Source organism: Oncorhynchus mykiss, chromosome 17 (assembly GCF_013265735.2).
Source record: "Oncorhynchus mykiss isolate Arlee chromosome 17, USDA_OmykA_1.1, whole genome shotgun sequence".
Lineage (NCBI taxonomy): Eukaryota > Metazoa > Chordata > Actinopteri > Salmoniformes > Salmonidae > Oncorhynchus > Oncorhynchus mykiss.
The window spans coordinates 21,067,070-21,093,436 of NC_048581.1; the positions used below are offsets into that span (position 1 = coordinate 21,067,070).

Sequence of the window (26,367 nt, forward strand, 5' to 3'; positions counted from 1 at the left end):
AAAGCATATTGACATTTGAGAGAGACATACAGCGAGGCATAAAGTAATCACAGGTGTTGATTGGGAGAGCTAGCTAAGAGAGAGCTAGCTAAGACAACGATGACCTCATCCTTGAATTAATTCTCTCTCTATGCCCCCATCCTGGCTTTTTTATGCACACACACCTATAATAACACACAACCAACACAATGATACACTTCAATCACATATGGTATGGCATACCTTGTATAGAATATTGTATCTTGCACACAAACACACACATACCTTGTGAGGACTTTTGGGGGATGAACAATTGATTTCCATTAAAAATCCTATTTTCCCTAACCGCTAACCCTAAAAGTAATCCCAAACCCTAAATGTAAATCTAAATCCTAATCCTAATCTTAATCCTAACCCCAACCCCAACCCTAATTCTAACTTTAAACCCTAAACCTAAAATCAGTAAAGCAAAATGGCCTCACTTCTCTGAATTTTTGTTGGTTTACTATTCTTGTAAGGACTTCTGGTACTTACAAGTATAATAAAACGTGTACATACACACACACAGGTAGGCTAATCAAGCTTTAGGCTATTTGTCTTCACCTCGCCCTTTGGGCAACCTAACCAAATTTTTGACCGAAATCTCATTCTGATTCTGTCTGGCGCTAGTCAGATACTACTGGTCCGGTGGCCCGGTCCTGCCAAATTGTGTTTCATCAGGTCGAAGCAATAGGTATCAGTACCGTAGGGGCAAACAGGGAGCGCGCGCGCCAACAAAAAAAGACGTGACGAGGCAGCCTATGAGCTGTTACGCAACCACTGACCCACTAACACACATTCTAGAGGGGAGAGGGAGAGAAACTGGAGCAAGCGCCCAACATAACAGTCGGGACTCAATGCAAAAGGGGGAGACACTGCTTCTAGTAAACTACAACCAGACAGACTGACCTCAGAGCAAGTAAGAGGAGCTAGAGCTGCTCCCGAGCGCTTTTTTTATTCTCTCAGACAAATGAAGCATCTAGCTATTTGACCATTTCTGTTGAAAGAAATAGAGGATACGAGCCAACTTCAACTGCGGAAAGCGATTGCTTTGTGTCCGGCATTGTGCATTTTTTTTGCTGGAGACACGTCACTTGTTCGTAAAAGGTGCGTTGGAGTCCTATTGATGTGCTTAATTATGTGCGGAAATGTTCGATTGGTTTGAATGCTGGATAACAAATTATTTAGAATTGTATATTTGTTTAAAAGTGCAACACTGTTGCGGATTCAGATTCTCATTATGCTTTTAGGTATGGGTATTGTTCACATGCGGGCGACTCGCCCCTACCGGTAGACAGCCACTGTATGTGTGACTTTGACTTATTTGTAGTCATTGTGGTTTATTTTAAACCAGTTCCCTTTCCCAATTATTCATTCATACTGTATATTTATCAAGAACATTCTCAGCTTTAATCAAGGCACTGTATTGTAAAGTGGTGGATGTTGTTGTAAAGAGAAGCCGATTCACATTGCTCAATGCGCTCAATGTCAGGTCGGGCGTTTTTTCCCTCATGGTATTTGTTCAATGGATGGGTAGTAAATCCACTGTGCAATAGATTGGAAAATCAAACCGCTTTGGGGGGTGGCCTCTTGCTGTGAAGAACATTGTCTGGAGTTATTGTAGTTTAAAACATGTTTTTTTTTCTTTACTTAAAAATATTTGTTTTATTGACATGTTGCTAAATCTAAATAGCAGGTGTGTGTCCTATATTTTATTTATGAAGTTGTCATTAATAGCCTTGATAAGTCTAATAATATACAGGTAGGTTAATTATAGGCAAAGTATACTGAAAACGAATAGAACATTATTTTTTATTTCAGTGCAATAAATTGTCTATTGGTGCAGGCAAGTTCGTCATTATTGATTTCGTTCCTATCGGTGACCTCCTTTTGTCGTGTTGTAAGTCAGACCCTCAGACATTCCATGTGCCTGTCGAGGATGTTCGGCCGTCACGTGTAGCTTTTCTCTGGAACTTGGAACAAGAGCGATTACTAGGTATAAGTCTTGCGTTTGCATCCATTCTATGCCATTAGTCATTTTATATGATAAATATTTGCTCAAAACTAGATGTCATGGAATTTTGGCACAAAGGATAGTTATAATCATGTTATTACACATCTATAAGCAGTCCATAGAGTTATTTTGAGGGGGGCTGAGGGGTGGTATGGCATATGACATAATAGCTATGCACTAGTAAGCTACGCAGTAGAATGAGAGGAGGAGAATGAATAGAATCATGGTCTTTCATGAGGGCTGGGGGAAAGTTTGCAGAATTAATTCATAGACAAAGATCTGCAAGCATGTGCCTTGATATTTAACAATTAGGAATATCACATGTATTTCTTTTTTCATTTTTTTTCATTTTTTTTTTAAATCTAGAGGTATTTGTATTTAATTGACCTGTTGCAAAGTAAAAGCAGGTGTTTCCAATCGAGACTTGTGCCCTGAGGTTTTCACCGGCCATATGTTTAATGTTTAACACTAGCCTGTGGATGATTTCCCATAGCCTAAGCAGAATGCGTTACAGTCATCCACCAGTCAGTACAACTATATTTGCTATTTATATATTTCTTGCAAAATCTGTACTCAAACAAAACACTCAAATCCCATTTAGGTGTAATTACACCAATTATACCAGGTGGTATAATTCCGGTATTTTCCGCCAGTCTATAAAGTTGCTTGTTCCCATGGGATCTTAATGGGACGAGCTCTATTGCATAATTAAGATAATAACCAAAAACAGGGCTTGTGTGTGTTGAGTTGTCCAACTCCAGGACATGATGCAATAGAGGGAAACCCCTCCGTCGGCAGAGCAGCAGTCACTGAGCCTTTTAGGCTGCTGCCAGTTGGTCTGTTTACAGAACAGCCTTTCTTTCCCAATGTGAATATTGGTCAAACCAGTCTAACTCAGACTGGAGGAAAGCAGGATGTGTGGAAAGACTTAGAGATACATTTTGGTCTGCAACTCGGTTCACTGTGACATGAAACATAATCAGGAGGGCGTTTCTTTGGCTTTGCCACACAGCCTCTTTGAGCGAATTCTGATTAAGTGTGTCCCTGCCTGGTACAAGCTGGCCATATATAAAAATACTAGAAGGCAAACGTGTTGGGGGCTCGTAGTACTTAGTTGACTCCTGCCACTCTTAGATTTAGCCTCTGTGGAATCTGAAGCAGCTGAACACTTTGGCTGCCCGATAGTGAAGTCACTTTTAGGGTACTTTAATCTAGGCTATAACCTTGAAGGATGCTTGGACTTACACCTAGCAAACAATATCCTCATTTTATTGCAAGTGAATGGAGAGCAGAAGTCCATGTTGCAGTATTACAGATCTTTATGGGTAGGAAGTTGTAGAGGGATTAGAGATGTTTGGCACAGGTTTGGTGCCATCTATATTGGTCAGTTGGAACGTATTGGCCCATTCAAATGATGATAAGTAAATCCTAAATGGACATTGATAAGAACATTGATAAGAATAATTTAACATAAATAAAGTGCATTTCCCTAGTTGCAGATGGAAAAGAAGGGAGGTAGCTTAGTCCCCAAGCCCATGTGACAGAGAGGACGACATGCTTATATAGAACTCAGAGTTGACCTGGAATGTCTCCCTAGATTCTAGGTGCCTTTTCTTAGAAGACAAAGCCAGAAGCTAAAATGGAGGCACCCTGACCGGCCTCTCCACCACATGTCCATTTATGTGGGTGGCTCATCATGTCTTGGAGATGGAGGGGAAAAGGGATGCTTTACATTACTCAGTCTTGCCTTTGGGGGGTCAAAGGTGATGGTGAAACGCCTGAGAACGGCTTTGGCTGTGCTAACATTTCCCATCCGTCTTTAACATCTCCCCCCAGCTAAACTCGCTGGTGGTGAAATCCTAGCTGTGAGTGAGTCATTCCTACAGCTTGATAATTGTGTGGGAAGCAAGGGAGATTCTGGCTTTTGAAAATCTTCAATGCTTTTTTCTTTGTATTATCCCTTTGGAATGATAATTTGGCTATAGCATCCAGTATTTACCTCAATATTACAGAGAGAATTCAACCTCTAAAATGTACTCACTCTGACCTCCAGTGTGTGACCTGTAGGTGTGGCTAATATTTCAGCATTAGGCAAGCTCTGCTTTGTAAACTTGTCACAATGACATTCAGAACAGTAGCACATCAGCCCGGTCCTCACAGCTCTATGAAATATGTTATGTCTGATTTTGACATGGAACATGGGTGTGTGCCTTCTGACGTCAATGCTTTTTTTTAAAGTCTCTAATGCATGCTATTTATCGTCTGCATAGAGATAGAGTAGCATAGAGACCTCTCCCGGTGTCAAATAGAGTATCCAGGAATTCGTGTTGCGTATCAATCACCAGGGGTTTTATAATCCGATTTTGCGCTGCTGACGTAGGCTATTCAAGTTTTTTTTTAAATGTTTTTTACAACGTACCGCAGTGTCTGTAAAATTCCTTTAATGTCGTGTCCACCAATTGAATTCATCTAAGCCCTTCTCGTCAGCCTTCCTCCCCAATACCCCTTCTCTATCACTCTATTTTTAGAGCGCTCTGTAATCCCTCCCCCCTATCCATTTTCCTCCCTCTCCAGCTCTATTTACCTATTTTATGGCACGCAGTCAAAGGCAGAGAGCAAGCTCTTTTTTAAATCAAATCACATTCATTTGTCACGTGCGCCGGATAGAACTTTACCATGAAATGCTTACTTATGAGCCATTTCCCAACGATGCAGAGTAATAAAAAAACACAAGGAATCAAATACACAAGAATGAAGCTATATACAGGGAGTACCAGTACCATATCAATGAGGTAGAGGAAAATGCGCAGCGCTCCGTTTTTAGGTCAGTGGGACACGCAATGGCGCTCTCTCTCTCTCTCTCCCTTCTTTTGATCGATGAGTGGAAACATTGTGACATTCCTGACATTCTAGTTTTCTGTTTTCCCTCGCTACTTTGTTTCTAAAACATACTACACCCTCTAGTATTGTGTCTGGGCGAAAACCAAAACCGAGACAGAGAAAGAGATGGCTCATGTGGTGGCTGTGGTGATTCTTTGGGGGAAAGAAAGACAGCAGAGCAAAATATGAGGGAATTCCTATTTGGCTGTCTCCCACTGTGAAAAAAAGACAGAGAAAAGTGTCCTGGAAGGTGTAACCACTAAAAATATTATGCAAATGAAGAAAGGAGGAAGGGAGCTGCCACTGTGAGAAAGATATACTGTAAACTAGTATTATTATGTCATAAAATGGTCATACTCTAGATTGTTATGATGAGGTTGAAGCTAGGTCAAGTTGTTATGATGAGGTTGAGACTAGATCTATATTGTTATGAAGTTGAGACTAGGTCAGGTTGTTATGACAAGGTTGATACCAGGTCAGGTTGTTATGATGAGGTTGAGACTAGGTCAGGTTGTTATGAGGAGGTTGAGACTAGGTCAGGTTGTTATGACAAGGTTGAGACTAGGTCAGGTTGTTATGATGAGGTTGAGACTAGGTCAGGTTGTTATGATGAGGTTGATACTAGGTCAGGTTGTTATGACAAGGTTGAGACTAGGTCAGCTTGTGTAACCCAGACAAGCTCTATAGCCAAATGAAGTGGCTAGAAAGTACTCTACTTGGGCTGAGTTCAGTTAGTGTGTCAGTGACAGACGGAGTAGAGACAGCTTTAGATCAGATCCCAAAAATAAAACCAAACCTTATTTAGTCTTACTTGAGCTATTGTTAGATATAGTGGTGGTAGCCTGATAGTGGTAGCAAAGACCAGAAATTAACAGATTAAATACCTAACATTAGAAACAATTTTGAATCTATAGAAAAAGAGATAAGATAACAATATCTGACCAAAAGCTTCTGTTACTGATCTACAGGTTTTCCTGTTTGACTAAAATTTGAATCAATAAGACAGCAACCAATCAGAACAGGCATTCATGATTACCTCAGCGCTCTGTTTGATCTGTTATCAGAATCACAAACGGCAACGGACTCTGTCAATGTTTTGACTGATGCAGTCTTGTTGGCTCAGGGAGTTGCTTCAGAAAAAATAATGAACTAGTAATTGTAGCACAGTAATGACCTAGATAGATTATTACGTTGAATCCTCGCAGATCTGTTTTTCTAGTGGAGAAATAGAACATCTAGATAGGACACACTGCCCTGTTAAGTGATGCATAATTAATGTCTCTGAATCGTCAGCGCAACAGATCTAGAATTAGCGCATTTACGTTATGTAACATCTCGATGAGTCAACTGAACTGCTTATTTAGCAACACCACCGACCGATGTTGGTGACTTGTGAGAAAAGGGGATGTTGAGCAATGTTTCCCGTCGGTAGGGGCACAGAATGCACTCGATACATACTAACTAACTGTGGTTGTGTAATACCTGGCAGGCTCTCTAGCTGGCATTTTATAAAGGAAAAGAGACCTTGGCTCTCTCCTCTGGTGCCGTTGGGGAATCACAGCCAGTTGAATAACAAGTCATATGTCAGCTTCAGGACATCAGCCCACTGTTATGACACAGCAATAAGTCACAAGTTAGTGATTCTTTGAGTTGACCTCTTTGATGGATTATTGTAGACAATTGTGCCATAAGAGACCAGTGTGACCTCATAGCTACATTTAAAAAATATCCCGCCTGGCAACTGATAAAGGTTATAGAGGGACATTATTAGAGGTCGATACATAGATGGTTTGCGCTCCTTCCCTTTCTCCCTCCCTGAATGCCCGTCGCTCAGTAACCGCAGCCCTGGCACTAGGTCAGACTGGCCCTCTTATGTGACTGTCTGGTGCAGCGCTGTTACACAACACTGTACAGAGAGCACTTTAGACACTGCAGCTCAGAACCTCCCTTACCCACACAACCCGCCTATTTGTTTTATTTTATTTAACCTTTATTTAACTTGGCAAGTCAGTTAAGAACAAATTCTTACTTGCAATGACGGTCTACCGGGTTAACAGTGGGTTAACTGCCTTGTTCAGGGGCAGAACGACAGATTTTTACCTTGTTAGCTCGGGGATTCAATCCAGCAACCTTTCGGTTACTGGCCCAATGCTCTAGGCTACCTGCCGCCTAGCAGCCTCTGAGCAGAGTTGACCTATATCCCTGTGAGTGGAGTGGAAAGGGTACCGGTCGTGCTGCTGCCTTACTCACCCTCCCTCTCTGTATACCCCCAGGCTGGCCCACCTCAATACCCCGCCTTCTCCTCCACAGAACTCCAATAAGGGTTACGTCTAGCAAAGGAAAGTCCTTTTGAGTATGAGGGATTGTGAAAGGTGATCAAAAGGAATGTTCAGATTCAAATCCAAGATGAAACATTTTCTTACATAATGTTATGATTATGTCATAGTAGCTCGTATACTTTCTGGGCACAAGCAAATGGTGACATGCCAGTGTATGAGTGATGGCAGATCCATTGCAGTTTGGATCAAGTGTCAGATTCGCAGTTATGAAGTCATGTGAACTCAAGAATACCCTGAACTAATCACATTATGAGTTTCTAGGACTGTATGTTCTGTCTCGATCATCACCACTGTACAGTAACATTGAAATACATTGAATGCCTAATGTATGTCACAGTGGGAAGGCATAGTATTTATGGTAACTAATGAATGTTCTCTCTCTTATTCTCTCTCTTTCTATAGTGTGTTTCCTCGTGAGCGATCCCAGCCTACAAGAAAAAGTCTTCCAGTAGACCAACTGACCTACTTCACTTCTGCATCCTAGAGACTTCAAGGATTACAGAAGAACCTACTTTGAAACTCACATTTCACAAAACTTTGTCACGTAATTTAACCAATGAGGTTCAGCCTTAGAGAAGCACAAATACCTCACCCTGAGTTTTTCACAGATCCTGCGACTTAAAAGAGAAAGTTAATACAAATAAGTTATCTCTCCAGCGAACTTTCGTCCTCTCCCTTACCCCCATTTGGCCTTAATGCCAGATCACCAATCTGGTCAAAAGGACTCAACAATGGAAAGCCTGAATCTTCACTTTGCATCTCCCAACAACAACAACGACCTGGACATAGACACATACTCTAACTACAGCGAGAGCCTCCCGCCACTGTCTCCCAGACCCGGTGACGATGATGTCCCGCGCCGCCAGACCAAAGGCGGCTCAAAGAACAGCATGTCCAGCCGTCGCAAACGGGAGTTCATCTCCGACGAAAAGAAGGACGCCTCCTACTGGGAGAAGCGGCGCAAGAACAACGAGGCGGCCAAGCGTTCCAGAGAGAAGAGGAGGATGAACGACATGGTGCTGGAGAACCGTGTGATGGCGCTGAATGATGAGAACAGCCGTCTGAAGACGGAACTCCTGCAGCTGAAGCTTCGCTTCGGCCTCATCAGCACTGCTTCCTACATGGAGAAGAGCCAGCAGCTCTCCAACAGCGGAAACGGACAGTCCAGTGCTGGTAACCCCTACTTCTCCAGTAGCGGGTACTCCAGTGCCTGTGGTAACACTCTGCTGAACTCCGACTCGTCCGAAGCAGAACAGTCCACCAGAGGGGAACGCCACACCCCACTCCCAAAATACTCCCCAAGAGGATCCCTCTCCGACGGGTGCATGTCTGACGACTCTTCCAGCCCTGAGCCCATGGGCTATGAGATCAAGATGGAGTCCAACGACACTGACATGGATGCTGGTCTCCCCAGTGGGATCTCCTTCAACGGTGGCCACCAACACAGGTCCCAAGAGGCTGACTGTGCCATGGACTTCCACCACAACCACCAGAACAACTACCGCCAGGAGTCTGCCAGCCCAGCACCCCAGCAGGTAGCGGCCCCAGCCCAGAGGAGTGTGATCCAGATGTACCGCTCCCCCAGCTCCTCCTATATGGAGAGCCAGAACCAGAGGCAAGCAGAGGACATGGAACAACAACAGTCGCAGGTCCAACAAAGCAGACAGTCCGAGAACACAGAGACCATCACAGAGGAAGTCCAAAGGTACCGAGCCCGTGAGGAGCAGCAAAGACATCAGGAGACACAGAGAAGCCAGTACAGCCCTTATCAGACCCAAGATGGCGGCCACAAGGAAGGAATCGCACCAGAGCTCCTCCACCACAGTAGAGAAGAAGGCAACAAGTCAAGCCACTCCTCCAACCAGCACCACATCAACAACGCCTATCTCAGTACCCTGGATGAGGAGGAGCCCCCAGTGCTCACTTACGAGGGCGGCCCCAGGGCCGGAGAGGGCTTCTACACAGAGTCCCACTCTGGGAAAGACACTTCGTCCAGTGATGGTGATCAAAGGAGCTCAGACAAAGAAGGTGGTTCCACTACCGATGACGAGTCACCGTCATCTTCCTCTTCCGAGGTCGGAAGCTACAACCAGAGGGCGACATCACAGATGTCGGTGCCACAGAGTCAGAGTGGAGACGATCAGGCCACCTACCTGCCCCACAAGCTCCGCCTGAAATACAGAGCGCTGTCCAATCAGGGGGAGGTGCCAAACAGAAGCCCCACCTCCTCCACATCCCCCCCGCCCTCTCATCCCCAGCATCCCTACCTGGCCCTGCCTAGCAACCACCAACATGGCGGCCATAGCAATGGGGAAAACAAAGAGGCAGGGAACGAGTCAGAATTCTGCTAGCAGTGGGAAGCAAGAGAAAGAGAGGAGGTGTGGAAGGAATGCAAAAAGGGATGCAGCGCAGGGAGGAAGAATAAGAGGTGTGAATAAGGGAGCACCAAAGACTCTTTGAGATACTGCGACCAACAACCAACCTCAGCTTTGCTTCATCATCAGGTGTCTCGCTCCTTTTCACCTACCACTATGCCAACAGACACTCCTCTTCGATGATGATGATAATAATAACAAGGACAGTCAAAGTGATGTTCACAATCACCACTGACAGATTCAAAAGACTTGGTTCACTGTGTCACCATGTTTTTATATGGACCCTTCCCTCACTCCATCCATTTATCCAATCCATGAACAATGATAATAATAGATCACTTATTGGTTCAGCAAATGTGGTGGAGTGAAAAGAATGAGGGGAATGGAATGGATGGAACTCACATTTTCTTTCCTTCGGGAAAAGACAAACATCACATCACAATGGAAGGTTAGAATGAACGTTGAAATGGAAGGCTGTTTTCAGGCTCTGGTTTGAACTCTCAAGTGGCCAATTGCTTTGTGGGTGGTAAGGCATTCTGGGAACATTCCCATGACCAAAGAAACACGTCCAACCCCCCTGACAATGAGTTCCATTCTTCCTCCCCACCAACAAAACAGCTGTACCAGTTTCCGTTACTCCCTAAACACCTATCCCTGCTTTATGCAGAATAGGAAACCCAATCATTTTTCAAGCACTTGGATTGTAAATAACTGTGATATAGAAAATGTACATATATTTAAATATATTTTACAGAGAAAAAAATGAAAAACAACAAAAAATAACAAGGAGAAATGGAAGTGGAAAAAGAAAAGCTATCAGTTTGTCCTTGTGAGAAAGTTTTTGTACAGTCCGTTCTCAATGTCAATGAAATGCCTCAAGTTGTTTTCTTAAAAAATGTCTGTATGAACCACCGCTGCAAGAAACTCTTTCTTTTAGATTCCATGTCACTAGGAAATGCCTGGAGCAACCTACCGTCAATTGACCTTTTACTGACCTCTTACACACACACACACACACACACACAGAAAGCCCCTGTTAAGGCCAGTTACGAACATATCACAAGACTACACACTACACTTTTTGAACGGTAAAACCATGAATACAAAAGCACATTGCAATCCAGAGCTCAACAAATTCTCAATTCATTAGACTTACTGATCATAGGAATCAAGTAGTAATTGCACTTGAGAAGCAATGGGGGAAACGACTCTCTTCTCACTCAAAGGTGCCTCTACTTTTCATAGGTCAAAAGAACCAATCCCCAATCTTGGCCTTTACATTGAGTTGCTTTATCAGCTGTGGATCATACAGGCTGTACTAGTTAAACGTCTCACATCCACGTGCCTGCCTACTGGCCGTTCTGTATAAATGTATAGTTCTCTATCTCTCTTGGATACTGTTATTATTATTATTTTATTATTATTTTCTATTTGATTCAGTTCTTTTGGGGGGTTATTGTGTGTTTTTTCCGTCCCCTTGTATCTTCCTGATTGTGATGCTGTAATGTATGTATTTTACCCATGTCCTGATCCCTTGACATTTGTACTCTGTGATATTGTTCAACGTTTGTGGTTTGCCGGATGGTTAAGGAAAATGATTTTCCAGAAATGGGTAATGCAATGGTTATAATGACAACAACTCATTCTGATTGTTGAAAGATTGAAAACCTTGAAAAATAAAAGGATGTTGAAAAAAACATAAATTAAAAGTATTATTTCGTGTGATTTTCTTTAACTTTTGTTGCGCTCTTTCTGGTCTAATGGTGAAACATAATTCACACACATGATAAAATGGTCATAAATGGAACACCGGTGAAATTGAGGGGGAAAAAATATATTTCAATCAAGTTGGCAGATGACTTATGCAGTTTAAAAGTAGACATACATTATATGACATATAAAACATAAACATGTAGAAAACTCCCCAAAATATGATCTATTACAGGACACATCTTAGCACAGAACACACTGATCATTACGACTCTGTCCTGTACTCCTATAAACACAGCTACAACGCTGCAACATAAATAACTTCAGTATTTTAGTGTTCCTCCCCTCTTCTCCTCTGTCCCTTCCTCCCTTCGTCCAGTACTGTACCGAACGAAACTTTTAAAACGAGGCCGTCAAAATCTACACAGATACAAACACAAATAGCTTCAGTATTCTAGTGTTCCCCATCTCCTCTCCTTCTTTCCTCTCCTTCCTCCCTCCCAACTTTCCTGGCAAAGAGGATTAATAGTAATGTGAGGAGCATCAGTGTGACACACAAGCACACTGTGTCCCAACGGCCAGAAATACACAAACACACACACACACACACACACACACACACACACACACACACACACACACACACACATACACACATACACACACACACACACTGTGTCCCAACGGCCATGCCAGTTAGGGCACCGGAATCTAACATCCATGACGTAACCGTGGTGACCTACTTAGTCATGTCATAAACTCTAAACTCCACCAACGGACACACACACACAAGCCGCCGGGCAGCAGAGTCCTGAGTACAACAAATAAACACACACTAAGCTACTACACACTCTCACACTCTAGTCAGTAATCACATAATGGGTGAGAGGCTTTTGCTCCTCAACATTTTGCGGAAAACTTTTGGGTTCAGTTTATATAATAGTGTGGCTACAGTGTGTCATCTGTCTCTTGATAAACTAATATGCCTAACACAGTTATAATGTTGTACACTATAGGCCCAGGCTTCCTGTTATGGAAATATCCATGTAAACTCATTTGGAAATAGTATAAAGCTTGTCTCTAAATAGATGAACCTTTTACTGCATTGGGTTAAATCAGGGTCACACATGGTGTTTCTTTTCTTGAAACAAAAGTACACACCTCACACACATGGTTATGGGCTCAAAAACAAGAAGACACCTGTACCATGTCAGACACACAGTTGAAATGTATTACATTTGGAGTTTGCATCCCAATATTACATATCACAGAAGACTGAAACATGACAAAAACCGTTTGACATAGAAACACCGGATTTTCGGCTGCGTTTAAAAAATAATGTTTATGAACTATGAAAAATATGAATAACATTCCACCCATGACGCCACTAAGGTCATTTGACTGCAGGAAAGGGCTACTACATGTAATTCACACATCTTACAAAGTTACATAATATATATTTTTACAGTAGGTTTAGGCTGTTATGGAAATGTCCACACAATCAATCTCATGAGAGAATAAACTAATTTGTCACAGTTTATATTTATAATCACTGCATCAGCTATAATATAAAGCTGTGTCTCTTTGTAAAGAAATACATCTACAGAATGAGACTGTCCACAGAGCCCTGTAATCAGGAGTTATTACTGTAAACTCATTGGTCTCAGGTCAGGTTGTACAAGGTATGTCTCTTGATAAAAACTAATATGTCTAGTAAAGTCCTATATATCTACACCTACTTATACACATACACCCTATATAATGTACTGCATACATACATATGTGGTGTATGTGGTATATGTCGTGTATATACTGTACAGTATATAGGGTAGGTGTAGATTTTTTGCCCCCTGTTACATCATGATTAGATTTCTTGTATACGATCGTTAAGGGTCACTAGCTCTGAAACAGTAACGGCTTTTACGTGACCGACTGGGATCCGTCCCAGAATGCATCCCACCACGACGCGGATAACAAATTATATAACAGCTTGGAAGAAGAAAATGCCTCTAGAGGAATTTGAGTCGGTTGGCACCTCAGTTGGAACATGCTGTCGATGTAAGAAATAGCACAAGCGCTTCCTTTCACTGGGATGTCAGGAACAAGATGATATTTCACAGCATGGTTACGTGATAAACGTTATAAATAGACTGTTAGCAATTATGAGTAAGTCATCAGTAAATGATGTACAATAATATCAATCAAACATTGTCAAAAGCCACAAGTCACTTTGTTGCGGTGGTAACATTTCAAAGTATTCTTACATGATGAGAATAACAGTGACCAGCTCGTATTTATAGGTTCTGCTGTTCATCATTCATTACCTGAAATAATATAAATGAAACAGTCCAAGTGCCATTCACAAGTCAATTTAGAATCAATCTATTGGGAATATGGTAATATATACCCTAAAAGGTGTATTACATATTACATTCTATAACAAGCCTTGAACATAATTACAATAATCAAATCATTACGTAATAAGCAAACATGTAAATGCAAGTCATTGACTAACCACCACAATCATTAACCATTCATTTCCTGTAATAAAAAGAATAACATCCCTCCGTCTTCCTCCATCTTCTATCAGTGAATCTATAGATATAGTAGAGAGATTAAGACATAATGGTGTTCTGTGCATCAGTTCAGGAACACAGACACCCTGTTGCTGGTGATTAGTTACCAGACAGCTATGGGCTCCATCCTAGCTTGTACATTTCCCCTCTGGCTGGGCTTATAGACGTTGCCACGGCAGCCAGTCAGTCATAGCAAGGCTTTGTCCCAAATGGTATCATATTCCCTATATAGTCCATATATTTCTGGTCAAAAGGAGTGCACTATATAGGAAATAGAGTGCCGTTTGGGACGTGCTCATGGTGACATTCCGTAGAAAACCGCAGTGCTTTGTGTATGTAAGTATAGATAGACTCTACCGGTTCACTTCCCTTCTCTCTCCCTCTTTCCCCCCCATCGCTCCCCCTCTTTTTTTCAACCCTTTTTTTTCTAAAGCTGTAGTATGCAGAAGCTTGCGAAAGCAGCTCAATGGAAAAGTAGGTCATTAGGGAGGGGCAGAGAGGAGGATGAGGGTTGAGGGAAGAGAAGGGGAATTCAGAGTGAGTGGAGAGGGAGGGAGGGAGGTTACGTCACATGCCTCTGCAGTGTCAACTCGGACAAACTCATCAACGCACCCGCACGCGCACGCACGCGCGCACACGTACGCGCACATGCACGCACACGCACACACATCAGTGACTCAACCCCTATTAAACGCAGCCTCCTCACATTGTACATAGACAAATCACTATGGGTGAAACTACCTAATGCTAGAGGCCACAGACCTTGTTGACTTCCTGCTATTGTTACTGACGTAACTTCAGCTGAAGTAAAAGCAAAACAAAATGTGGGAGTCTTTGATGTTCACACTGATACCATCTGATAAGCTTGTGCATGTTTTGTGTGCACATTTTGATTAGGCTTGAAGGAAAGACATTTGAGCGGTTTGAGGCTAGGGGCAAAAGGTTGTAAGGAGTGCCACCATTTTGGTGCAAAGACATGTCATCATTGTAGAACAGGCAGGTTGACGTTTATTGTCGTGAGTCTTGTCCTGGAGTAAGAACCGAGCAATTTCCCATTAGATAGACAATTTTGACTTTGCAACTGATTATTTTTTGCTTTTTGGTCTTAATTTAAAGTTAGGGTTAGGCATTAGGGTTAACAGTGTGGTTACGGTTAGATTTAAAATCAGATTTTGTGGCTGTGCCAGCTAGTGACCACTCTGCAGAGCTGCCTCCAGAACAAGATTCATGGCAAAAAACAGTAACCTGTGTAGAACAGCCACAGGTGGGATTTGAAATGTTTGCCATGACCAGTAGCAGGAAATAAGGTAATAGGCCTACCAGTGTCCCGCCCTGTTACCCTGGGATACGCAGCACTAGAACACTGTTTTCTTTCATCAAGGAAGATTCTATTCTGCTATTCTATTATACTCTCTCTCACACACACACACACACACACACACACACACACACACACACACACACACACGTACACATGCACACGCACACACACACACACACACACATACACATACACATACACATACACATACACATACACACACGCACACGCACACGCACACACACTCACTCACACACACACACACACACACACACACACACACATACACATACACACACACACACACACACACAGGTGTACAGTAGCCTATAATATAGCATTAGTGGCCCTGGTGTGGTTTCTGGGCTCCCGGTCTACCCAACTTCCTGTCTGGAAATACAGTTTAATACCGTAGAACACAGTGTAGCTGACTGTAGGTTGTGTGTGTGTGTGTGTGTGTGTGTGTGTGTGTGTGTGTGTGTGTGTGTGTGTGTGTGTGTGTGTGTGTGTGTGAGTGACTGCAGAGTGTATAGAGATCCACCCCTCGGCGAAGTGAAGCCAATGCAATGGGTCTGGGTCTGGGTCTGAGCCTGTCGTGAATAACACAACCCAGAGTTACATAACCACCACTCTGATGCTGGATGTAGGTCAGAGGGGAGGGAGGGATGGAATGAGGAGGGAGGGAGGGAGGCAGGGAGGAAAAACACAGAGTGTTAACACTGTATGTTGGTGAGTGAGTGAGTATGGAGGGGGTGAGGGAGTTTGTGAGTGCATATGCATCTTGGGTTTCTACATGTTGTCTGGGTGTGACTCAATGCAGTAAAGTAAATCAACCACAAGTAAATTCTGTACTCTGTTCTATCTCTCATATTTCCCTCCTTCTAATCTAAACCAAAGCGTGTTCTCTCAAATCAACAATCTTTGCCACTGCCTCATCTTACATGTGACGGGTGTATGTTACGCAATAGTTACTTCTTTCCACAAACAACCTTTTCCACTCTCATCTGGCTGTCAGGTCATTAGGCTGTCAGGTCATCAGGCTGTCAGGTCATCAATTAATCAATCAATCAATTAATCAATCAAATGTATTTATAAAGCCCTTTTTGCATCAGCAGATGTCACAAAGTGCTTATACAGAAACCCAGCCTAAAACCCCAAAGAGCAAGCAATGCAGATGTAGAAAACTCCCTAGAAATGCAGGAACCTAGGAAGAAACCTAGAGAGGAACCAGGCTCTGAGGGGTGACCAGTCCTCTTCTGGCTGTGCCGGGTGGAGATTATAAGAGTACAACCAGTAATAATCATAGTGGTTATAGAGGGTGCAACAGGTCAGCACCTCAGGAGGAAATGTCAGGTGGATTTTCATAGCCAAGCATTCAGAGGTCGAGACAGCAGGTGCGGTAGGGAGGGACGGAGGGGGTTCAAAAACAGCAGTTCCGGGACAAGGTAGCACGTCTGGTAAACAGGTCAGGGTTCCATAGCTGCAGGCAGAACAGCAGAAACTGGGTTAGTAGCACGACTACTAACTGGGGACGGTGACAGCCAAGAGGACTGGGGACGGGGACAGCCAAGAGGACTGGGGACGGGGACAGCCAAGAGTCGTCAGGCCAGGCATGGTCCTAGGGCTCAGGTCCTCCAGGAGGGGAGAGAGAGAGAGATGGGAGAAGTAGAGGGACCATAATTAAATTCACACAGGACACCAGATAAGACAGGAGAATTACATCTGATAGGACAGACTGACCTTAGCCCCCCAGCACATAGACTATCGCAGCAGAGGCTGAGGCGGGGGACATGTTGCTAGTCATTTCCTCCTGGGTCCTAATGGTTCTACTGGTTAGAGAGAGGGACATGTCAACATGACTCAATTATTCAATCAAACGGATAGGAAACAAACTTTACAGTGATAGGAGAGGAACACTGTGGAACTGTTTTGTATACTGAGCCAGAATGAGTGAATTCATTTGTAGTACCATTCCTTGCTGGCAAACGTTCAACTTTTATAAATTGTATGATTTACAACAAGTTAAAACATCCCGAAACCCTTAGTTGCTTAGTTCCACATCCTGCTAATTTCCAATCTACTAACTTTTGTAAAAGCTTTATTTTCTAATTGTAGCACATACGCTTCAGTATTAAAACATCAGGTCCTGGTCAAAAGTAGTGTATTGGAAAGGGAATCGGGGGGCATTTGGGACAAACTCTTGGTGTAGTGTAGATGTGGGTCAGGGAGGGTTGGGGTTGTTGTTGTGTAGAAATAGAGACATGCCTCTCTAACATGCTTGGCTACATGCCTGACTGCTGAGCAGTTCAGCTTACCCCTGTCTGCTGCCTAGCACCACCCATCTCCCCAAACAGTTCTCTGTAACAGTTAGGTTAGATGGCTACACTCTTAGAAAGAAGGTGCTACCTAGAACCTAAAAATGGTTCTTAGGCTATCCCGTAGGATAACCCTTTGAAGAACCATTTTTGGTTCCATGTAGAAGCCTTTACACAGAGGGTTGGAACCAAAGCGGGTTCTAACTGGAACCAAAAACGGTTCTCCTATTAGCTAACAAACCCTTTTGTAACCCTTTTTTCTAAGAGTGTAGGTGTGTGTCTGGGGGTGTTAGTGTGAGTAGATGTATGAAAACAGCCAGTATAAGCCTTACCACAACCAATACTGATAGAAAGGAGGAGAGAGAGAGAGAGACAGAGAAGGAGAAACAGAAAGAGAGAATGAAGGAAACTAAGGGAGAGAGGGAGATGGAAAGGGAAATAGAGAGAGGGAGAGAGAGGGAGAGAGAGGGGTAGAGAGGTACAGTAGAGGAAGAGAGAGAGAAAGAGAGGTAGCGGTAGCGGTAAGTCGAGGGACAGAGAGAGATAGGGAAAGAGAGAGGAAGCGGGAGAGAGAGAGAGGGAGAGAGGGAGAGAGAGGGGTAGAGAGATAGCGTCTCATAAAAGCATTAAGGAGGGTAAGGCCTTGGGGGAGGGAGGGGCAAGGGGATATGAAGGGAGAGGGAGGAGGAGGGGGGGATCGAAGTGCTCAGTGAAATGTAGGTCAATCTTGGCCCTTCACACACAAACACTCCTTCAGATCCTAAATTGACCTTACAGTCGACAGATCTCCACGGATGTCTATTACATTAAGGGAAAGAAAGGGGGAAGAGGGGGAGAAAAGAGGGAGGAGTAGGGAGGGAAGAAAGACTTTAACCAGGCAACCCTCATCAGGCCTTACATTTTATCGGAGATGGAGAGGAAATAATTTGCTGTGACACTATGGACATAATGTGGAAACACTAAAAGCAGCACGCCAGACTAAAAATCATTTTGACTCTAACACTTTCAACTTAATGTGGGAGTGGGATCAAAAAGGACAGCAGGTGGCAGAACCAGAGTCTGCAAAAATAGAACTAGGGGAATAGGAAGTAGGCCACTGGGCTAACTGCTGGGCTGTGTGTGTGTGTGTGTGTGTGTGTGTGTGTGTGTGTGTGTGTGTGTGTGTGTGTGTGTGTGTGTGTGTGTGTGTGTGTGTGTGTGTGTGTGTGTGTGTGTGTGTGTGTGTGTGTGTGTGTGTGTGTGTGTGTGTGTGTGTAGTATGTCATGGAGAGGCACTAACACCATCCTAGGTATGTTGGCATTTACAGATCCAACACATGATACTCACACTATGCCCATTCCATGCCTACTGCCTCTAGGACTGCCAATCAACTGTATGTTCTACTCTGTCACTACAGCAGGAAAGTGTATAGAGAATGACCCAGCTATCTCATTCCAAACATTGATCTGTGTTTTTACGTTTTTGGAACATATTACTATTATATGTTTGTACCATATCCGTTGGCCTATACCAGGTTCTCCAATCCTGTTCCTGGAGAGTTAACCTCCTGTAGGTTCTCTTCAACCCCAGTTGTAACTAACCTGATTCAGCTTTTCAACCAGCTAATTATTATAATCATGTGTGCTAGATTTGGGTTGGAGTGAAAACCTACAGGATGGTAGCTCTCCAGGAACAGGGTTGGAGAGCCCTGGCATATACACTGAGTGTACAAAACAGTAAGAACACCAGTCTCAACGTCAACAGTGAAGAGGCGACTCCGGGATGCTGGCCTTCTAGGCAGAGTTCCTCTGTCCAGTGTCTGTGTTCTTTTGCCCATCTAAGTATTTTCTTTTTATTGGCCAGTCTGAGATATGGCTTTTTCTTTGCATCTGCCTAGAAGGCCAGCATCCTGGAGTTTCCTCTTCACTGTTGACGGTGAGACTGGTGTTCTGCGGGTACTATTTAATGAAGCTGCCAGTTGAGGACTTGTGAAGCGTCTGTTTCTCAAATTAGACATTCTATTGTACTTGTCCCCTTGCTCAGTTGTGCACCGGGGCCTCCCACTCCCCTTTCTATTCTGGTTAGAGCCTGTTTGCGCTGTTCTGTGAAGGGAGTAGTACACAGCGTTGTACGAGATCTTCAGTTTCTTGGCAAATTCTCCTATGGAATAGCCTTCATTTCACAGAACAAGAATAGACTGACGAGTTTCAGAAGAAAGTTATTTGTTTCTGGCCATTTTGAGCCTGTAATCAAACCCACAAATGCTAATGCTCCAGATACTCAACTAGTCTAACGAAGGCCAGTTTCATTGCTTCTTTAATCAGAACAACAATTTTCAGCTGTGCTAACATAATTGCAAAAGGGTTTTCTAATGATCAATTAGCCTTTTAAAATGATAAACTTGGATCAGCTAACACAACGTACCATTGGAACACAGGAGTGATGGTTGCTGATAATGGCCGTCTGTACGCCTATGTAGATATTCCATTAATGTGCTTTTCTGTTAAAAACAAGGACATTTCTAAGTGACGCCAAACTTTTGAATGGTAGTGTATATGTTTACATTACTTATTTGATTGATTTCCCACCATTTTATAAGTCAGAACACAGCAATCCATACCTTCCAAGGACCATGTAAACGTCCCCTGTCTAATAAACTTGTATTTGCCTCCCTCTGGTGGCCGACTACATCATTACATCCATTTCTATCACTTCACTGCAATGTTACTTCAAAGGGGTGATCCTTAGATAAACATTTATCCAGCTTGACAGCACAGACATGGCAGAGCAGTCTTTCATAGCTCTACGAGAAACAATGCCACCTACGAACTTCCTTAAACTTAAAATAAGTAAATAAGTAATTTTGTGTGGAAGTCAAACAATTGCTTTATGTCGGCGGCAGAACGACAAAATCGAGACATTTACATAGCCCTTCTCCTCTTGTCTATAGGAGGAAAGAACGCTGTTTAAATGGCCCAAATGTTGATTTAGACTTTCACAAATTTGATAGAATTTGACTATCACTAATGTGATGTGTGTTTGGTAAAGTAATAAACAAGGTAGATGTAGATGTTTTAAAACAGATTAGAACTATATATGGACATATTATAAAGGATGAAAAGGCTTATTCATTCACAATGTTTTTCTAATATCATATCATCATATTTCTATGCTTTATGGTACTTTTATTGTGTACTAGATCATATGGGTTGAAAAGTGTTTTTTTTCTGAGACAAACAATCCCAGTTGAAAGCCAAGGGGGGACACTAATTCTTTAATAAAATATTGCCCTCTTGCTAGATTGATGACTAAAACCATAGCGAAACAGTGCAAAAGGGCTGGTTTCCTCCCCTTCATCTACACTGATTGAAGTGGATTTAACAAGTGACATCAATGAGCTTTCTCCTGGATTCACCTGGTCAGTCTATGTCATGCTCTTAATGTTTTGTACAGTCACTATATATGCCCATATGACTCAATCTGCTGTATATTGTCAATAATAACCCACATATCTGCTGTAGTTATGTATTACACAATTGTAATGTGTAGATATAAATATGTATTTAGGTCTGTAATGTATTGCATTTCCATTGGCCTATATACAGTATATTTGTATGTACAGTAACAGTATGACCCCATTCCAATATCTACACTAGCATATTCATTTGAATGAAGCAATGTATTGGGCATGCTGCTGCATGCATTTTAAGTGGCATGCTAGTGTGAAGACAGGAACGTACTGTAACTTCTGAAATTGAAGCGTGTTAACCCTCACAACGTCGCCGGCCCAGATGGCGTCCCAAGCCGCATCCTCAGAGCATGTGCAGACCAGCCCGCTGGAGTGTTGCGGACATATTCAATCTCTCCCTATCCCAATCAGTTGTCCCTACCTGCTTCAAGATGTCCACCATTGTTCCTGTATCCAAGAAAGCAAAGGTAACTGAACTAAATGACTATCGTCCCGTAGTACTCACTTCGGTCATCATGAAGTGCTTTAAGAGGCTAGTTAAGGATCATATCACCTCCACATTACCCTACACCCTAGACCTACTACAATTTTCATGCCGCCCAAACAGATCCCAAGGATGATGCCATCGCACTGCCCTATTAAATCTGGACAAGAGGAATATCTACAGTGTGCAAGAATGCTGTTCAATGACTACAGCTCAGCGTTCAACACCATAGTCCCCTTCAAGCTCATCCCTAAGCTCAGGGCCCTGGGTCTGAACCCCGCCCTATCTCACTGGGACCTGGACTTCGAGGTGGTGAAGGTAGGAAACAACACCTCCGCTATGCTGATCCTCAACACGGGGGCCCCACAAGGGTGTGTGCTCAGCCCCCTCCTGTACTCCCTGTTCACCCATGACTGCGTGGCCATGCACGTCTCCAACTCAATCATCAAGTTTGCAGATGACATTACAGTGGTACGTCAGATTACCACAACGACAAGAAAGCCTACAGGGAGGAGGTGAGGGCCAGGAAAATAACCTTTCCCTAAAAGTAAACTAAACTAAAAGAGCTGAACATGGATTACAAGAGACAGCAGAGAAAGTACACCCTATCCACATTGACAGGGCCGCAGTGGAGGGTGAAAAGCTTCAAGTTCCTCAGTATGCACATCACTGACAACCTGAAATTGTCCATCCACACAGGCAGTGTGGTAAGAGGAACTGTTGCGCCTTCTTTACCACACTGTCTAGGACCCCCTAGGAAACTCACAAACTTCTACAGATGCACCATTGAGAGCATCCTGTCGGGCTGTAGCACCGCCTGGTATGCCAATTTGTCAGTCCGCAACCGCAGAGCTCTCCAGAGGGTGGTGCGGTCAGCCCAACGTATAACCAGGGGAACACTAGCTTCAGGATATCTACAGCAGTGGTTCCCAAACTGTCAGCCATTGCATACCATAGATAGCTATTTATAACTTGTCAGAAATGTCCAGATCAACTAGCCCAAGTCAGCTATCATGTTTTAGCTAGATTTTTTATCCCACACATTTTGTTGTAATGTTTGAGTCACACAAACATGGCGAAATGTATAGAATTGCAAAAAAAATAGCTTATAAACAGCAAAAAAATTGTGCGCCCCACAACAAAATGTGTAGAATTGCAGGAAATAAGCTATAAACCTGCAGAATGTTATTTCTACCAATAAGAGGGTTGTGAACAGTTTGTGTCATGAACAGTGCTTGTGCCGATAGAAATGCACGTGCGCAGAGGCGGGATGTTCCCCAATGCTGGAAGGTGGACCTGAGTGAAACAGTTTGGGAACCCCCAATCTACAGCACCTGTTGTCACAGGGAGGCCAAGAAGATCATCAAGGACCTCAGCCACCCAAACCACTGCCTGTTCACCCTGCACAACCTAGAAGGCGGAGACAGTACAGGTGCATCAAAGCTGGGAGAGAGAGACTGAAAAACAGCTTCTATCTCCAGGCCTGTTAAATAGTCACCACTAGCCGGCCTCTGCCCAGTAACCTGCCCTGAACTTACTCAGCAACCACCCAGTACTCCACCCTGCACCTTAAAGACTGCTGCGTCATGCTTGGAATTGCGCATTGCGATCTTAGGTTTGTGTGCGACTACTCGGCCATGGAAACCCATTTCATGAAGCTCCTGATGAACAGTTATTATGCCGATGTTGCTTCCAGGGCTGTTTGGAATTCTGTAGTTAGTGTTGCAAGCGAGGACCATTTCTAGACGCTACACGCTACACGCTTCAGCACTCAGCGGGCCCATTCTGCGAGCTTGTGTGGCCTACCATGTCGCGGCTGAGCTGTTGTTGCTCCTAGACATTTCCACTTCACATTAACAGCACTTACAGTTGACCGGGGCAGCTCTAGCAGGGCAGAAATGTGACAAACGGACTTGTTGGAAAAGGTGGCATCCTATGGCAGTGCCACATTGAAATTCGCTGAACTCTTCAGTACGGCCATTCTACTACCAATGTTTGTCTTTGGAGATTGCATGGCTGTGTGCTTGATTGTATACACCTGTCAGCAATGGGAGTGGCTGAAATAGCCGAATCCACTAATTTGACGAGGCGTCCACATCATTTTGGTGATTTACTGTAGTTTCAAGCATAGTGTTAGCTGCATCATGTTATGAGTATGCTTGTAATCGTTAAGGACTGAGGAGTTTTTCTGGATATTTTTTTTTAACAGAATGTAGGTAAGCACAGGCATAAACCTGGATCAGTCTGCTTTCCACCAGACACTGGGAGAATAATTCACCTTACAGCAGGACAATCGCCTAAAACACAAGACCAAATCTTGACTGGAGTTGGTTACCAAGAAGACAGTGAATGTTCCTGAGTGTCCGAGATACAGTTTTGACTTAAATCTGCAATGAAAATCTATGGCAAGACCTGAAAATGGTTGTCTAGCAATGACCAACAACCACTTTGACAGAGTTTGAAGAATTTTGAAAATAATAAAAAGGCAAATGTTGCACAATCCAGGTGTGTAAAAATCTTAGAGACTTACCCGGAAAGACTCACAGCTGTAATCACTGCCAAAGGTGATTTTAACATGTATTGACACAGGGGGTTGAATACTTGTCTAACCAAGATACAGTATATCAGTGTTTTATTGTTCACCTTTTATTTTACAAATGTTAGAATTTTACTTTGACTTTGACAGAGTATTGTGTGTAAATCGTTGACGAAAAAATGTAAATGAAATCCATTTTAATCCCACTTTGTAACACAACAAAATATGGAAAAAGAGTGTGAATACTTTCTGAAGGCACTGCAGTCATTAACACTGGTCACTTTAATAAGGTTTACCCACTGGCTTACACAGTGATTTCTATACTGTATTCTAGTGAAGGCTCATCCTATATAACTAATGCTGTACACATATTTTCTATTCATATACTGTCCATACAGTATATACACACCGGCATTTATTCTGGACTCTGATATATTCTGGACTCTGATATATTCTGGACTCTGATATATTCTGGACTCTGATATATTCTGGACTCTGATATATTCTGGACTCTGATATATTGCTCATTCTGATATTTCTTCATTTTGATTTGGGTAATTTGTGTGTATTGTATTGTTTGGTATTTACTTCACTGTTGGAGCTAGAAACATAAGCATTTCGCTGCACTGGGGATAACATCTGCAAAATATGTTTAAGCGGCAAATCAAATTGGATTTGGCTCCATCTATTAGCCAACGGTAACCTACAGTAAGACCAGTCAGTGTAAGTGGGTGCTAATAGTCATGTGTCTAAGTAGTGTCAGCCTGTTGACAGTGATGGACTCCATGAGGTTATGCAATGTTATCTCCAAAAGCCTAAGTACATGTAGGCCTTCAGTATAAGTCAGCCTATTAGCCAGCAGAAGCTTATGTCTTATGTGTTGAAGTTCTAGTAGTAACCAGGGCTGGACTAACGTATTTGGGGCCCCGGGGCATCTACCGCTAGAGGGCCCCCCAACTCCCAAAACTTCCTGCATTTCAACACATTTTGCCATTGGGCAGAGTGAGAAATTTGCGGTTATATACTGCTATTCTACAAATTTTTCCATGAAGCTGAGAGAAAATGGTGCTGTTTTACAGCCAATTTCCTGCAAATCTACACATTTTGTCAGGAGGCGGAGAGAAAAAGTTGCAGTTTTAAGCTAATTTCCTACAATTCTACACATTTTGGCATTATGCTTATGACGTGTTCATATGCTATCTGGGTGGCCCCCAACCATCAACTAAAAACCCTGCTTGGCCTTTCGGTAATCCAGCGCTGGTAGTAACCAGCCAGCGTGTTGACAGTCAGTGATGGAATCCATGATGTTCGCTGAATTCTCTATAAGCCTAAGTAGGCCTACAGTACATTTGTATGTACAGTATATGTCTCAACCTACTTGCCAGCAGTACACAGTATATTCCATGGTTAAGTAGTAGCCAGCCTGAACACAGTCAGTGATGGACTATATTTGTATGCACAGTACAAGTCAACTTAATAGCCCGCGGTAGCTTATGTGTTGAAGTAGTAACCAGCGTGTTGACAGTCAGTGATGGATACCATGGTGGGTCTATAACCAGATTATCTGTTTAGATTAGTCTCAGCCTTCTACTCCATCTGGCTGTTACACACACACACGTCATGAAAAGACACATCCACAGGCCCCAACCACCCGCTGTTACGGGACATAACAGGCGCTTACAACAGGCGTTTTGCTCTCGCCCCATATCTGCATCATGCAACTAAACAAGCACACACACACACCATCAGCAGACACGTGTATCCAGCCACACATGCACCCAGGCATACAAAGATGTACATGAAAGGGACACACACACACGTAAACGCACCACCCACTCGCACACACACACAGGCCTACAGACACACAGGCCTACAGACACACAGGCCTACAAACACACATGGACAGACACATAGACAGAAACACACACACGCACACAGGCCTACAGACACACACACACACACACAGGCCTACAGACACACACACACACACATAGACTGATCTCTGATTAAGACTGGTCCTGAGTTTTCAATCATGGTTGAATAAATTAGAGACATTATAAATACAGGTCTACTTTAAATAAAGGTCAGCGCCCCAAACACCACTCTATTCCCTATACACTGAGTATACAAAACATTTAGGACACCTGCTCTTTCCATGACATACAGTGCATTCAGAACCCTTCCCTTTTCCCACATTTTGTTACATTACAGCCTTGCTTGTAGTGTCATACCCAAGAGGCTGTAATCGCTGCCAAAGCTGCTTCAACAAAATAAGTAAAAGGTCTGAAAACTCTTTTTACTTGTAATGAACGTGCAAACATTTCTAAAAAACCTTTCCTTTGTCATTATG

The 26,367-nt window shown here is 43.1% G+C and overlaps 1 protein-coding gene across 2 annotated transcripts; it reads left to right on the forward strand.

Annotated features, from left to right (window-relative positions):
• Window positions 1–845: 845 nt before the first annotated feature.
• On the forward strand, window positions 846–11,338 carry LOC118940355 (filaggrin-2-like). Of its 2 annotated transcripts, none has more exons than XM_036949329.1 (2): window positions 846–1,125; window positions 7,654–11,338. In XM_036949329.1, the coding sequence occupies exon 2, from the start codon at window positions 7,947–7,949 to the stop codon at window positions 9,600–9,602; it is 1,656 nt and encodes a 551-aa protein (XP_036805224.1). In that variant the 5' UTR covers window positions 846–1,125; window positions 7,654–7,946; the 3' UTR covers window positions 9,603–11,338. The 2 variants fall into 2 exon arrangements, with proteins under 2 accessions (XP_036805224.1, XP_036805225.1); XM_036949330.1 differs by having other exon boundaries at window positions 857–937.
• The last annotated feature ends 15,029 nt before the right edge of the window (window positions 11,339–26,367 follow it).

Bases quoted from the DNA above. Each gene is read 5' to 3' on its own strand.
- LOC118940355 (XM_036949329.1), top strand. From the start codon at position 7,947: ATGCCAGATCACCAATCTGGTCAAAAGGACTCAACAATGGAAAGCCTG.